General features: G+C 38.1%; 3 protein-coding genes across 3 annotated transcripts; 2 read left to right on the forward strand and 1 right to left on the reverse strand.

The window, feature by feature from the left end:
• The first annotated feature begins 1,626 nt into the window (after positions 1-1,626).
• LOC133851152 (probable galacturonosyltransferase-like 4) lies at positions 1,627-12,101 on the forward strand. The gene is made up of 2 exons (XM_062287466.1): positions 1,627-2,654; positions 11,996-12,101. The coding sequence occupies exons 1-2, from the start codon at positions 1,627-1,629 to the stop codon at positions 12,099-12,101; spliced, it is 1,134 nt and encodes a 377-aa protein (XP_062143450.1).
• Positions 5,956-6,841, reverse strand: LOC133851154 (uncharacterized). Its single transcript, XM_062287468.1, has 2 exons — positions 6,567-6,841; positions 5,956-6,474 (listed from the first exon to the last, which is right to left on the reverse strand). Exons 1-2 carry the CDS (start codon positions 6,778-6,780, stop codon positions 6,005-6,007), a joined length of 684 nt encoding a protein of 227 aa, XP_062143452.1. The 5' UTR covers positions 6,781-6,841; the 3' UTR covers positions 5,956-6,004.
• LOC133851151 (uncharacterized) lies at positions 12,051-14,002 on the forward strand. The gene has a single exon (XM_062287465.1). The coding sequence runs from the start codon at positions 12,199-12,201 to the stop codon at positions 13,687-13,689; it is 1,491 nt and encodes a 496-aa protein (XP_062143449.1). The 5' UTR covers positions 12,051-12,198; the 3' UTR covers positions 13,690-14,002.
• The last annotated feature ends 2,442 nt before the right edge of the window (positions 14,003-16,444 follow it).

A 16,444-nucleotide genomic window follows, 5' to 3' on the forward strand; every position in this document is an offset into this window, starting at 1 on the left:
TTTTCTTTTTATTTTTTATTTTTAAAAATGTGGAGTTTTTTTTTAGTAATTTTGATTGAATTCCAATTAAAATATATCAGTTCTTACCAAACTAAAGATTAGAAATAACCATTCCATTCCGCCACCTTCTATTCCTATGAATAACTATTCATTTTCTTAATGAAATAGCCATTCCGCAAATCAAACAATGCCTAATTAGTGAAATTTAATGCATCAATTAAGTGGACTTGTTCAAAGTTAATTAGTAAAATCATATTGTTTTTGTATAGAATAATAATCAGCACACCGATTCATATGCTTGTACCAAAGATTTTTAGGCTATGTTGCCAAGTAGTCATTGAGAATCATGCCAATATTCATGACTATGAAAAATCGGATTGGTTCTCGTATAATTATGGATCTCTTACAATTTTGTCTCCTATAATCGAGCAGAAAATTGTGAGAGTTCTTAAACGGATTCTCTGTCCAAAGAGAGGGCTTCTTTGCTCGAGAAAGAAGCTTACTTATTCGAACACGTGGATTTCATCGGACCCTCTTACAATTTCCTAAAATTTAAACAAGAAATTATTAGAGATTTCGATCCAAGAAAAATAGGTAGTGACTTCTGCTTTGTTCTGAATCTCTTGTGGTCCAAATTATAAAAGGCTAAATCATATATATATATATATAGCTAGTGGAATATATTGGCTAAATCAAACTATGGAACCCATTATTTTTATTTTTGACAAAATTCTTTTTCTTTTTTTTTATCTGTAAAATCTTACTTAATTACTTTGCAGTCAAAAAATTACTTTACTTGAAAAAGTTTGGTTAACTTCACTCTTTTTTAAAAAATAAAAAATAAAATCTTTATATGCAAACAAATATACACGTAAAAGTAAAAGTAAAACAACCAACAAAAAAATTTTCAAAACTTTTTACAAATATAACCATGGTTAAAATAGTAAAAACAATATCATGAAAGAAAATTTTCCCATAAAGCCATACAAATAAATCTCAAACGTAATTTTGGGATTTCATCAAAATTCATTTCACCAAAAACAAATAATAAAAAATGGACAAAAATTTCCTACAAATCAATTTGTAGGAAATTTCATACAACCCATATATAAAATTAACATGTACTTCTACATATTTAAATGATACATATCACTCTTATACATGAATTGTCCATAAAAAATAGGGTAATTGGCCGCATGATTTTGGAACGGAAAATGCTACACATTCTAATTTTTATTTTTTTTAAAAAAAAAATTAGTTCCCAAATGATGTGTTACAATCTTACGCGATCTATCATTTTGAGAAATGTGTCACATCATTTGAGAACAAAATTTCTTTTTTTTTAAAAAAAAAAAAAATTGAGATGTCTAGCATTTCTTTTACGGATCCCTTACTACAAAAATCCCTTTCCGAGGATTCTTCTCTTCCTCACAATCCCACCAACCTCCCTCCTTCCCTTTTTTTTTTTTTCATCAAATCAACACAAATCATTTCTAACCTCTCCCTAAACGTTCTCTTAATCCAGCCTAACAATGGCTGCCACTACCACAACCACCGCTTTGCCTCCCCCTCCTCCTCCTCTTCCCTAATTACATACACACCACCTTTCCTGCCACCATGAGCAGGATGGCCTTTTGGAGCCCCACTGTTCCATCAGTCCTCCTGTCTCTGCTCCTCCTCCTCCCCGTCACCGCTGCCGCCAGCATCCGCCTTGGCATTATCCGAAAGCCGTCCCCGAATGTCCCCGTCTTCCGCGAAGCCCCGGCCTTCCGCAACGGCGAAGCCTGCAGCTCTAACAAAATCCACGTTTCGATGACATTGGATTCCAACTATCTTCGTGGCACAATGGCCGCCGTGCTGTCCATTCTGCAACATTCAACCTGCCCGGAGAACGTGGAATTCCACTTCCTATGGTCACATTTCGAGCCCGACGTCTTCTCCAGCATCAAATCCACCTTCCCTTACCTCAATTTCAACGTCTACCGCTTCGATTCCAACAGGGTACGTGGGAAAATATCGAAATCAATCCGGCAAGCATTAGACCAACCGTTGAACTACGCTCGCATATATCTCGCCGACCTCATCCCGGCCGAGGTGAAACGCGTTATATACCTGGACTCCGATCTCGTCGTTGTCGACGACATTGGGAAGCTCTGGGAGGTGAATTTGAAGAACAAGGTTCTGGCTGCGCCAGAATATTGCCATGCGAATTTCACCAAATACTTCACCGACGTGTTTTGGTCGGACAAATCATTGGCTCGTACGTTCGACGGTCGAAAAACGTGTTATTTCAACACGGGGGTTATGGTGGTTGACGTGGATAAATGGCGGCAAGGAGGGTATACGTGGAAGATGGAGGGATGGATGACGGTCCAGAAGCAGAAGAGAATCTATCACCTGGGCTCTTTGCCGCCATTTTTGCTGGTTTTGGCCGGAGATATTAAGGGCGTGAACCACCGGTGGAACCAGCACGGGCTTGGCGGAGACAATCTTGAAGGGAAATGCAGGAGCTTGCATCCAGGGGCTATAAGCCTGCTTCATTGGAGCGGGAAAGGGAAACCATGGTTAAGGCTGGACTCACGGAAGCCGTGTACCGTAGATTACCTTTGGGCTCCGTATGATCTCTACCGTTCATCCACTCACTCTTTGGAAGGATGAATTATTGATCAGAGAAAAGAAAAGAGAAGGGAAATTATGCATGATCGAAGTTGGAGCTTTCGGGTTAATGGGATTAATTAATGAAACTATTCATGGTGAGTGATTAAGTAGAAGGTGACAATACGAGGAGGCTAATTAATTAACTCTTTTTGTTCTATGAGGCTGAATATATATATATATATATTAATGCATGGATTCTTCTAACAATTAATGCAGCACTCATGGAGAGTTATTAATTAGTTTGAGGTTTTTTTGTTGATTTTGTTTTTCTTTTCTATGTTTTACCACCTCAAAAGACAGTTAATTTGGTTTAATTAGTGTGTTATTGAGTTATAATTTCCCCCCCTATATTGATGTTTTTTTATTTTATTTGGAGAGTTGAAAATAATATCGGAAGATTTTGGAATAGATCAACCTTTGAAACTGGTGTTAGATATATGGACGGCGAAGAGAGACGACTTGGCGAACCGAAACATTTACGTATATTTTGAGAACCCCCTCTTCCCTTTCTTGTAGCAATTTATGTTGATCCTCCAAAACTTTTTCCCAAACCAACTCTTTTAACACACAAACAAGAGTTTGGGGGCAATATGTTATTTAAATTTCCTTTGGTTAAACAATAAGGATCCGAATGTTAAATAATTTGCTGACCAGATTACTAGCAATCGAGACAACAAATATGACAGAGTTTTCACGAGACCTACCCACTATAGAGGGAGGCGGGCTGCCCGAACTTGCTTGTGATCTCTATCTGAACAGTAATGCCATGTGAGAAATTTTACTCTCTCCAGCTGGGCTACTGACGAAAGGGTGTTTACCATTATTTTCATGAATTGTGATGGATTGAAGTTTAGAGAGATTCAAGACCAAAAGGAAAAATAAAAAATAAAAAATAAAAAAAGGGCAATTCAATTTTTTATCTTGCCTAGTTATGAGGTTGGTTGTAATGTGTTGCTGAACTTTAAATTTAATATATATATATATATATATATATATATATATATATATATATATATATGGCTTAATTACAATACCCTCTACCAAAGAAAAAAAAACAAAAGTGATTTCGATATTTTATTAATCTTTAAATCCTTGTTCTTCTCTGTGGGTAATTTTCATTTATTTTTTATGTGATCATGTGACAAGTATGTGCCATTTTAAATTTAAATAGGATAAAAACTGGAAAAATGTTGACAATAAGGATATTGTAATTAATCATATACTTTATGAGGTTGATAGTTCAATTTTAAAGTTTAGTAAAGCACTTCAAATTAAGGGTGTAAATACGGTTATTAGTAATATTCGTATTTGCATCATGCAATTACTATTTGCTTATGCGTGGTTATTAAATGAAGTTATTATTTACTATTCAGGTACAAGATCTTGGGACTTTTTGGACCATGTAGTTGTAATTTTTACTTTTAGTAAATAGAAAAAGGCATTTTAGTTTCTTTTAGTAAATAATCAAAGCACTAGCAACAAAACAAACAATGGAACAACTTGTTTCTTAGGAGATGAAGACAATAGATTACTAACAATACACATCAGCCTATGAATCTCCGTATATAATGGCATTCGCATATTTTAAAATTGGTATACGCATCCGCATATATAAATAGTAATTTTTGTTATCAATGTCTGAATATGTGGATAGCGGATGCGGACGGGTATTTATTCCGTTACTTCAAATGCTTATTTTTTAGAAAGTACAATTTACTCTCCCTAAAAAAAAAAAAAAATGGATAAATTGCTCGTGAATTTGGTTTTTTTCTTTATAGATTCGGCAACCTGGTTAGCGATTCAAAATATTGTTTTAAGACAAAGAGGCTCCTATATCAATGGAATAGAAAATATAGAGTTCAAATTTGAAGGATCGATCATTTGCTCTTTGCTTAATTATTATGAATTCACTTATTTATTTGGGATATTCGTTCACATTTATATCACATCAATAACTTCTTATTACTATTCAAACAAAAAAATTCACTATAAAACTCTTTACTAAACGGGCCGAGTAGCACAACATATGATCTTTATAAGTGACGTAAATCATGTACGCTGTTAATTAAATGCCACAAAATAAAATCTTGACCATAAAATTATTTCTTTTCATTTCACTGAAAATGGAGAAGATCCCAAATTAGGATTTTCAGTAATTAATTTGGGAGAATAACTTCTATTTGGTAGTGGCAAAAACCAACACCTTTCTGCCCACCAATAAGAAGCTGACATATTAGCATGGAACAAAAAAAACACAAAAAGAGTAAGTGTTGGCAAAACACCGAATCATCCTCCTTCCTTCACTCTTTTAGTGTTTAGAAAAAAAAAAAAAAAAAAAAAAACCAAAAATCCTCCTCCCAGCCACTGCCCCACGCGGCCATGCCGGACCTCGAGATCGGCGGCAACTCCACGGCGTCGGAACTCGAAGGAGAAGACGAACGAGGTGGGTAGTCCCTGGACGGGAAGGATCGGCTCTTCTTGGACCCAAAGTTGGCCGGGGGTGGCCGCGCGGCCATCCTCGGAGTATGGGGTTGGCCCGAACCTGGGAGTGGCCTTTGGGCCAACCCTTCTGTCCAAGCACCACTCATCGTCGACCGGGGACGTCGATCCGTAGGAGGAGCAACGTTCGGTGGCGTGTTCCGACTCGGGAGTTGGCAGTGTGTTCCGGCCTGGGCAGTGCCGACAGCATCTAGACCCACAGCATCCAGACCCACGTTGGAGGAGCAACGTTCGGTGCCGTTGGATTTGGCCTGGCTGGTGTTTCGACCCGGTTGGTGGCAGCGTGGTCCAGTACCGGCGTTGGCGGCGTGGTCTGGCCTGGGCGATGCCGGGGGCGTCCGGCTTGGCTGTGGCGAAATGTCTTCTTGGGCAGGGTCGGTCTCTTTCTTCTCAACTTCTTTGAAAGGGAAATGGATCCGGTGTTCCAACAACACTTGTGATTTTTGAGTTTTTTTTTTTTTTTTTTTTTTGAGATGACGTATTAATATGTTATTGGTGGGCAGAAAACTCTTGTTTTATGCCATGACATGACAAAAGGGGCTCTCTTAATTTTGGCAGCATATTATGAGACAGCTTATATGAGACACACTTGCCCAAATAAATTTTCGACAGCCTCGGCCACCTACTCAGACAGTTGAGTTTCATGTAAACTCTCTCCCCAATATTGTCCAAATTATTAGCAATTTAGACAAAAAGTCGCTAAAAATCCTCATCCTTTATTCCCACGGAAAAGGGTTTGAGGCACAATTTTCTTAGAAATTATAGCTCTTATTGCAAATTCTAAACATTTATTAAGAAGCATAGATTTGGATAAATACATTGAGCCACCATATATATATATATGTGACTAAGAATTTCTTGGCTCCATGCTATTACTAAATTCTTCCTTCTTACTCCTAATAAACACGTCCGATATTTCATTTATATTAGCCCACACACCGAAACCCGGCCGTACTGGAGCCTTCATTTGTGTGGCTTCTTTTTGCTTCTTTTCCGCTTCCTCTGCCTCGTCGTCCACGCTTGAACTCTTCCCTTCCGTGACAATTGACTCTATTTCTAGATCTACTGAGCCATTTCCATTAGAAATATTACCAATAATAATATTGCCTTCAGTTTGATCCTTTTGCTCACTGCTCATCAATGGGTGTGCCTGAGAACCGGTATTAGTTGGACTTTTCTCTTCTGAGACGTGGACGGAATAATTGAGCTGGTCGACCGGAGTCCAACTCCCCAACTCATCGGTCTCCTGGAATTGGATAGGAATTTTATCGCCTGCGTTGTCGGAGGACTTGCCAAGAGCATGATGGAGGGTATTACCTGTTAAAATATTGATTAAATTATTAAATTTACTATTTCTTATAAACCTAAACTTTAAAGATAAACAATTACGGTATGTGCTTTAACACTACCTGCAGCTCCGTTCATGGGTTGTTGGTCTTCCACAGAACCCGCCCTGTTCATCAAAGAATCATCGACAGGCATGTTGGTTGAGCCCTGCGGCAGTGGAGGGCCGCCCATGGTTACGCGCTTAACGCCACGAGCTTTAATGAGGATGTTCTTGAAGAAGTCGATGAGGCTGTGGCAAATGCCAAGAGAGCGGAAGTGGTTCTTCTTCTCCTGCATGGCTTGTCTGTCTCAGAAATGAAGAAGAAGTGAAAATTGGGTTGATGGTTAAAGCATTGAAAGAGAGTAGTGCTATTTGAATGAACAGATATTGCATGTGAACAGATATTGCATGTGTACGTGATTATTCTATGCTTGGGATGCAGGGTAACAAAAAGGGAGAATGTGATTTTCATGGAAGCATTCTTTCTGCTTTTTTAACCCAAAGGGCAAAGGGGGATTATTTCTTCTTCCACCTTCTTTTCTAGAAAGCAAAAGCAGCATGCAAGAATATCATTGGGGAAATTCATTGGATACCATGCATTGCAAAGAGAAACTGGAATTTTACTTTGCTTGTGGTCATTTTATTCTGGATCGGAAGAGCATCAAACATTTGTTTTCTATTTTCTGTTCTCAATATAAATATATTATCAAATAATTTAAAATATAAAACATTCTTTAAAATAGAAAATGCCTTTTATAAAGTTTTATTATTCGTTGTTGTATGAATATTTTAACAAAATAGGTGTAAATTTACGGAGCAAAGAAGGTGGTGAACCGATCGGCAGGTGATCCGTCCTTTCTCCCTCTCCTCCCCCCCCCCTTCCCCCCTTTCGTCAACTGTCTTGATCCGCGATCGGCAGGTGATCCGTCCTTTCTCCCTCCCCCCCCCCCCCCCCCCCCTTAAACTGTTGGGTCTTGAGCTAGTGGCCACGCGGTCACCCATTTCCTAAACGAAGTGACTGCAGCCACCTCGCTCTTTGTCGACTCTACATGCAGTTGTTTGGGTTTCTTAAAATAAACAAGTCTACTCTATAGAAAATATTTTATCAAATGTAAATCAGACCGTACTAAAAAAATACATCTAAGAACACCTTTATATCACATCAAAACACATTTTCAAACTAAAATATAAAATACTCCTCAAAACATATTAACATTCATAACCTTTGATTTTCTCGATCTTTAACGAAGAAATCTTGGAACAAACATATTTTAGTAATGAGATATATATACATCATTAGGGTCTACGTAAAAATGAGATGCTTTAACTTCAATCCTCCATATGCAAGTGATGTCATGCATGTGTAAAGCTTTCTCGTTGGGATGTTTAGTTAAAACTTAAAAGTGAGATGGGTGAGGGCTAGTGCCAATCAGCAGCGGTGTTAATAGAGTATACGCCAAAAGCCTTTTTTTTTTTTTTTTTTTTTTGGTTTTTTGGATAGACTTGAAAGGGAAATTAGAAATTTATCAAGCTCAAACTTTAATTAAAAGGGTCTTAGAATGAATTAATTTTTACTTTAATATTTTTAATGATTTTTTTAATTTTATCTTCTAATCTTGCCCTCTATAAATTAAAATTCTAGCTCTACTACTATGACCGATGTGTTATACTCTTAATTAATGCTCCGTTTGTTTCGGCATAAAATGATTTCTGAAAAATGATTTTGACATTTTACGGTGTTTGGTAGGGGCGAAAATAATGGTCAATGAAAATAATTTTCGATTTGACCGTAAAAGCTTCTTTAATTTTTGGAAAACGATTTACGGTTTTAAAAACCGTAATCCGAAATTAAACTCTTCATCCTTGCACGCACGTTTGATATCCGATTGTCGGAATTTGGCAATAGTCGGTCGTTGGAATCCCGCAACATCCGGCCACCGTCCCCGGATGTCGTCGGACCAGATTCCTGTCGAAACTGGCCGGAATCAAGCCATGGTCAGAAGCCGGCTGGATCTGGCCAAAATGGCCAGAATCCAGCCAGATCTAACCGAATCCGGCCAGCATTGATCCGATCAAATTTGGCCAAAATGGCCTGGATCCGGAGGAGTCCGGTTGGAATTCGGCCAAACATGCTCGCCGGAATCCGGTAACGACAACTGAATGTTGCCGGATTCTGGCGACAGTTGCATTTTCCCCTTTCGTAATTTTTTGGTGCTAACCAAACGCTGAAAAAAATTTTTGAGAAATTTTTTTTTTTTTTAAATGATTTCATCGAAAATATTTTACAACGGAAACCATTTTATGTCGAAACAAACGGAGTATAAGAGGAGAAAGGTTCATGTTAATTAATCACATTGCATTTCTATATAATACTTTCACATGCATTTCTATATAATACTTTCACATGCATTTCTTCACCAACATGCGTGACAAACTATCCTAATGCATTTCTTCACCTTGTTACTGGCCCAATGCATAAAAAATAAAGGGGTAACTACATTTTCCTCCATCAATTATCGGTTATTGTCAATATATTACTACGAACTGACACATCAACCAAAAGATCGAGAGCATAGAACTATCATTTTCATATTGTTACCCCATTTCCGTTAAGGAATCTCATTAAATCGAACGGAATATGTAATTTTTTTACTTTAAATTTTGTTTAAATATAAAAATACTCTTAAACAGTAATTTAATAAAAAAAAATATAAAACCTAATATATATATATATATATATTTAAAAGAAAAAGAAAAAAGAAAAAAGCAAAGCCACCACTAGAGGTGGCTCCAGCCACCTCGGGGGTGGCCATGAGCCACCTTTGGGGGTGGGCAGCCACCCCTTTTCTTTTTTCTTTTTTCTTTTTTTTTTTTTTTCCTTTCTTCTTTTTTTATTTGTTTAATTTCAAGGGTATTTTATGTAAATTTTGATTTTATGTTAGGGTATTTGAGTCTTTTCACAAATTTGACTAACGGAATAGGAGTTTTGATATGTAAATGGTAATTTCATGCTCTCTTTTTGTCAATGTGTCAGTTCGTAGTGGCATATTGACAATGACCGGTAGTTGATGAGAGAAAAAGTTAATTACCCCAAAAATAAATCAAAGTTGCAGGGTGTGGCCGAGTTATCCCAAGGCCATGAGTGTGATTCGGTCATCTTCTTTGGCCAAGACCATTTTTGACAATGAAAATCATTGCAAGACATCGAAACCCTAGAAAGTATGTTCCTCAAGATGGCAATGTATGAACCATACTCATGGATTGTTTGCATTCAATCGGATTGCAGCCTATCCTTAGTCGGAACTGAAAGAATACATAATTGTAGAAGAAATTAAAGACAAAGCAAAATAAAGAAAGTAAGAGACAAAGATTTTTACTTGGTTCAGTCTATGACCTAGAATAAAGCCCAAAGAATTGCATTTTGTTTTTATTCCTTGATATTTTCACAATATATGAAACTCCTATTTACAAGAGAATTTGGGTAGATAAATATGATAATCAAATCAATGTGATTTAATTACCATCAAATCTGATTACAATCAAATCAATTAGATTTGATTACCGTCAAATCAAATTTAAAAGAAATTACAATAAATTTTTGATATCAAATCCTCTAACAGGATCCGCGCCACTGAGTTTCTTTCGCTTGGCAACATTGAAATTTCCAAACCCCTGCCAACAATGAAGAAGTTGTGACCATAAATGGACATGAATTGGATGGTTCTCCACATTAAGAAAGCCGGTACCCTGCAGTGCCACAAGGTATATTGTTCACTACCTTGTGCATCATTTGGCCACTATTATGAGGCTACCAATTGATCAAACTCCATTTCTTTTACAAACTTACCAAAAGCAACATAAAATCAACCCAACTCTTCCCACTTCCATTACGTACACAACTACTTAAAGTTGTATGAAGATAAATCTCACCATTTCGAATTATTTATGCTTCTCGAACCTACAAAATTTTTACGGCTTCTAATTTCAATGAATTGCTTTTATAGTGGCTTTCCAAAGCTAAGGTGAGCCACGATCATGTTGCACCGCAATGCTTATTTTTTCAAAGAGAAATGCTATTCAAAATTTTCTACTGTCCATTTCTCAGCATTCATTCTATGTGGTACATTCCCATATGCTTGTTTGTTTTTGTCTTTCAAAAAAGGAAAAACTAAAAACAGGATGTTAGGGAAAATACTATTCTCCTCGGTAGCCAGGCCCAGCCCGAACACGAGGCCCATTGGGTCCACCTGACCAGGCCAAAGCGGTTCAAGAGAAATTAATTTATCCAAGCCCACCAAGATCATCAGGGCCTAACCTGTTCAACCGACCCAACTATTCGACCCGGATAGCCGACCCGGGTACCGATTGATACCAATGCCGGCGTAGATCTTGGGATTACCCGGGATCTAGGGGACATTGGGCATGGAGCAAATCTAGATTGTGCGCCCAGAGCTTCACCAGTGACGTTAGCCATAAAGGATCGTGCACCCGGGATAAGTGGTTGAGGACCCAAAGTATCTGTGCGCCCGAAAGCCACGTTTTCTTCAACTACCGATTCCCACATATACAGGGAATCGATTAACTGCTCTTCAATCTCTATAAATACCAAAGACCCTTCAGATATTGAGGTACGCTGATTAATCCCTCTAGCATTACTCTGCGCATTTACTCTCAAACAATACACTTACTTGACCATCGGAGCGGGATTGTCGGCATCCCCCCGATGTAGCTTTGGTTTGCAGGTAAAGAAGAAGGAGCACATCGGCGAATTTCTGATCGACACGCCACCTACCGGAATCTGTCTCAACATAGGACAACAAAGAGATTCAAAGAATGCTAGGGCAACAACCAACAGAGAATGCTGAAATAACATTTCTCTTTTCCAAATGACTGTAATTACGAGCATAAACTCTAGAAATCTGCATTCCAAGCAGGTTATTCGAGTAAGCATATAGCAATATGGTCAAATTAAGGTTTTATTTGTTTCGACGTAAAATGTTTTTCGTCGAAAAATTATGTCGTTGAAGAAAATAACATGGAGCTCCTATAGAAAGGACAGGAGTAGGATCCACCTATTTTAGATAGTCCAAAAAAAAAGAATTAGAACTTACTTGCTGGACCTATCAGGCTATCATCTCTGTAAAATTGTTTGAATTGCATCAATTGTTATATTTAAATGAGAACACCATCAATCAAATCATATGCGGACGGAAATTAGCTACAACCCAATCTAATAAATTATCATATATTCCTAAAAAATATGAAAAACACAAATGCTATAGTTTTAAACCACAACACCTAAGTCGGATCCCCGTATAGTCTAGAAATACTTTTTCACCCTCTCAATAATTAGGTTTGAGGTTAGACCCATATTAATTATTAAACATAAGATTTATAAAATAAAAGGTAATTTCTGTCTATCATTCATAGAGAAAAACAAAAAAATATATTCTGTCTATTGTAGGGAAATTCACTATTTTAAAATCTGAATCTAAACCGGTCCGGTTTAACGTCATCCCGTCCGAAAACAACCTCTCACCTTCCCGGTGCGCACTACGCACTACTGCGCATCGTAGCAGAACCCACCTTCCCACGGACAATCTCACAATCCCTATAATCCCAAACCACAACGTTGTTTCGCGTTCTCCGATAATTGTAATCTAAGTTATCTAACTCTCTCTCTCTCTCTCTCTCTGCTTCTCAGAAACTCCTAAATGGATTTCTTCAAATCCGTATTCTCCGACGACCCACCAGATCCTCCTAGACCCGGATTCACGTCCGAATCTCCCCAAAACAACCAAAAACAAGGCGACCCAGATCCGAATTCCCCGCAGAACCCGAACCCAAGTTCACCCACTGTTGTAGGTGGTGGTGGTGGTGGGTGGAGCTTCGGTGGTCTGGTAAAAACCCTGACGGCCAAGTCCGAGTCCGTCATCGAGACGTACCGTCGAGACCTCAGGGAATTCGGGTCGGGCCTGAAGAAAGAGATCGAGGTGGCCCACGGGTCCTTGGAGAATGTCAGCCACGCCATCGACGAGTTGGGGAGCTCCGTGATGAAGGGGACGGCCCAAATCATCTCCCAAGGTAAGGACGCTATTCTATCCGATGATCTCGAATCCGATTCCGATAACAACCCGAGTTATTCTAGTACCCAACAGAGCTTGAATTCGAAACCGTATAGTAGGTTTGAGGCTCAGCTTCGTGCGATTCAGGGTGAGGAGGGGACCTACTGTGAGGAACCTGAGGATTTGGATGATTACAATAGGTGGAAATCAGGCTTTGATTTGGAAGAGAAGGGTGAGGAAAATGAGGGTTTGCTTGAAGAAAATGGGGCTATGATGAGTGTATACAAAAGGGTTGTTCCCAATAGCGTGGACAATGAGACATTCTGGTGTAGGTATTTCTATAGGGTTTATAAGCTCAAGCAAGCTCAGGATGTGAGGACTAATCTTGTGAAGCGCGCGATTTCGAGGGAGGAGGAGGAGTTGAGTTGGGATGTTGATGATGATGATGATGATGCTGAGGAGGAGGAGGAGGAGAGCGATGTGGCGTTGAAGGCGGAAATGTCAAAGAGTAGGGAGGTGGGCGATGAAGATTTTGGGAGAATTGAGAAGGATGGGGAGTCGGCTGTTGAGGTTGGGAGGAAGAGTTTGGTTGTGGAAGAGATGGGCAATGCTGGTGGAGAGGGTAATGTAGGGTTGAAAGCTGGACAGAATAGGGAGTTGGGTGGCAAAGATGGTGAGAAAATTGTGAACGAGGAGAGTTCTGTTAAGGAATCGCAAGGTGGGGTGGGAGAGAAGAGTTATAATGTGGAGGAGGGAAGGAAGGTAAGTGTCGGGGAATCAAGCGGTGATAAGGAGTCTGATGATGAGAAAATGGGTTCCAAAGGGGATGCTGAGGTGAATAAGGATTTGGTATCTAAATCTGATGAGAAGCTGGGTTCGGAAGGGAAGGCTGACTCGGGTGAGTCTTGTAAAGGTAGTGACTTTTCAGTGGTTTCAACTCAGCCCTCGATGCCTGAGGAGGATGACCTCGGGTGGGATGAGATTGAGGATCTTAGCAGCATTGATGAAAAGAAGGCGAGTCAGGAGGGTGGGAGCCCCAACAGAGCTGAGGTGCGGAAGCGGCTGAGTGCTGCAGATGAAGAGGAAGAAGAAGACTTGAGTTGGGATATTGAAGATGATGATGAGCCTGCTAAAGCTTGATACAACTTAAAGTTTCTTGTTTATCGTTCTTATAAATATATCCCACTTGCCATTCTGCTATATTTTCCTCCATTTATTATGTTTCTGGAAGTCTGATATAGGTTGGGAATTAGTTTTTTTCCTTTTCTTCTTTAGTTGGTTCAAATGAAATCTGTATCTTAAATGTGTATGAAGTTGAAGCAACAGTGTCCATAATGATATTCCTGTTCATTCTTGTGTATCTCTGATGGTGTAAGGGGAATTCTGATGCAAGCATTGTTCAGATTGAATCTGTGACTATGATAATCACTTCACATGAGGTGCTTTCTCCTAAGTTCTTTTTATTTTTCTTCGATTAGATGTTTTTATGATAAGAAAATTGTGTAGGTTTGGCGAGCAGCGGAGTACTTTCTTTCTTTCTATTTGAAGGGTTTCTTGTGAGACTTGATACATTCTTGTGAAGCATTTACACTAAAAACAGACAGTCTTGGTGCTGGAATTTGTTCTGATAAATAATGATATTTGATCCGTAAGTTGTGCATTCTAGGGCAACAAAATATTTGATCATTAATTTTCAGTATGGATAGGATAAGCATTTGAAAGAAGCTTATGGAGAAAGCTACCTCAGAAATTTTGGATTATATTGGTTCATATGAACCTCTCCCAACTGCGCAAAATATGCTTAAAATCAATTTACACTCTAGTTTGTACTGTCTCTGAAGTATTGCATAAGCTTGGAGTCTTTGACATAGATAGATACAAATATTGGATAGAACTCACCCTTGAAAACTGGCTTGCAAAGGGAGGGTGCTTAAGAGCTTATATTCACATGGTTAAAATTGTATTTAAGCTATGTGAAACACTTAGGATCGTAACACATCACTATGCTCCGCAACCAACGTACACGACAACCCACTCTAACGACATTGACTCAGTGGTGGTTTCACACACACACACACACATATATATATATATATAATCGTACAGCTCCTTGTATCTGCAACTCCTTGCACTGTAACACTATATAGGCTAAACTACATGGTAATTCTAAATCCCATTTTGAAGGTGGCTGGCCATGGCAATTTGAGATTTACAATCACTGCATCTTTTACTTTTCCTTCCTTTTTTGATGGTGCTGGAGTTATTGAGGAGAAGTGCCTTACATTTCCTCTGTATTACTTTGCACCTGTGGAGAGCTATCTTTTTTAATAGATCATCCACCTTATGCATTGATATCAAAGAAGCAAAAATGGAAATCCCAAGAAAGGAAACCTTTGCGTGCCGGGCCTAGAAACACAATGGGTCTGATCTGTAGATTTCCAATTGCCTATGCGATTCTATTCATAGAATAACATGATATATAAATATATATACACACACACACGATCTATCTTTTACCACATTTTATATACGATAAATGGTGAACCATCTAATTTATTGCTCTGGTAGGAGCAGTAATCTCATGAGTTTATTACATATTTCTTGGTGTTTCTATGAGGGTTTCTCTGGTTGGTGTTGCCTTTTATGTGGATTTTGTTTATTTTTCATTTTGATGCCATCCATTACTTGTGAACCATTTTGTAGCTTTATTGAGAATTCAGGTGTGGTTTCTTTTTTACTGCCTCTAATTTTTCAGATTCTCTTTTCTGAAACAATTCATGAAAATTTGTGTAGGGATGCAAGAGTTCTTTCTCTTCTCTATCAGAAAAGACTCTAGCTCTTTATGCTTTTGTGTCTATACAAATTAATTATTGAGATTATTGATCTAATTCAGAAAAGATATTTGATTTTTGTTTTGCAATTCAAACTAAAAAAAAAAACATAAAAGTAAAATAAAGATAAGTTGGAGAAGATATATGAGATTGATTTTACTGCTAACCTCATAATAATGATAAATTGCATTTTACATGGGAACTTCACTTACATGAATGATATGATTCGTGTGTGTTTGTTAAGCACCCAACGATGTCGTCAAGAAATTTTTTTATTTTATTAAGAGATAAAAATAACCCATCTTCGGTTAATACGAATCGTCCACCTAACCACTAAGATGTGGTATGATACGTCTTCCCTAGGTATGAACAATTAAATCTCTTAATTAGCATACATGTAATCAAGGAATAAGCACATCTCATCTTTTGTCAAGGCATGAATTGTTCTATCTAAATTAAACTAATTAGGGTACGTGTAGAGCAATTTATCATGAGTAATGTTATACACACTCTCCCTTCTCCACACCAATTTCTCTACACCTTTAAGTAGTTTTTAAAGCCATCATTGGATTAAAATCCAATAAAGATCCATATCAAAGCCAATTATGGTTTTAAAAGCCACTTAAGGATGTGGAGAAGTGGGAGTGTGTGTAGCATTCCCAGGCATAGCCTATCAAACCCTCTTGATTTTGTGTCCATTAAAACCATTGTAAAACCATCCTTCATACAAGTATAGAAAATAAGAAGGTTGAGTTTAATAGAAATAAACAAGTTTCTAAGACAAGATAAGAGGTTTATTAAAATTGAATATAAACATTAAGGCATAATTTTAAGATTAAACAACCATCATTCATGTTCATAAAATTCTCAACAAAAAACATAGTCACACTATAATTACTTGGAAATGGTTACATCAATACCCTATAAATGATTTAGCCACTCATGAAGATGCTGGAAATCGCCTTTGTTGAGCAGAAATCCATCCCAAGAAGCTGATGGAACCCTAAAGCACTTTTCTCTTAAAACCTAACCACTAATCCTATTGATTTATATTTTTTAGTGTG

This window comes from Alnus glutinosa, chromosome 12 (assembly GCF_958979055.1).
Source record: "Alnus glutinosa chromosome 12, dhAlnGlut1.1, whole genome shotgun sequence".
Taxonomy (NCBI): Eukaryota; Viridiplantae; Streptophyta; class Magnoliopsida; order Fagales; family Betulaceae; genus Alnus; species Alnus glutinosa.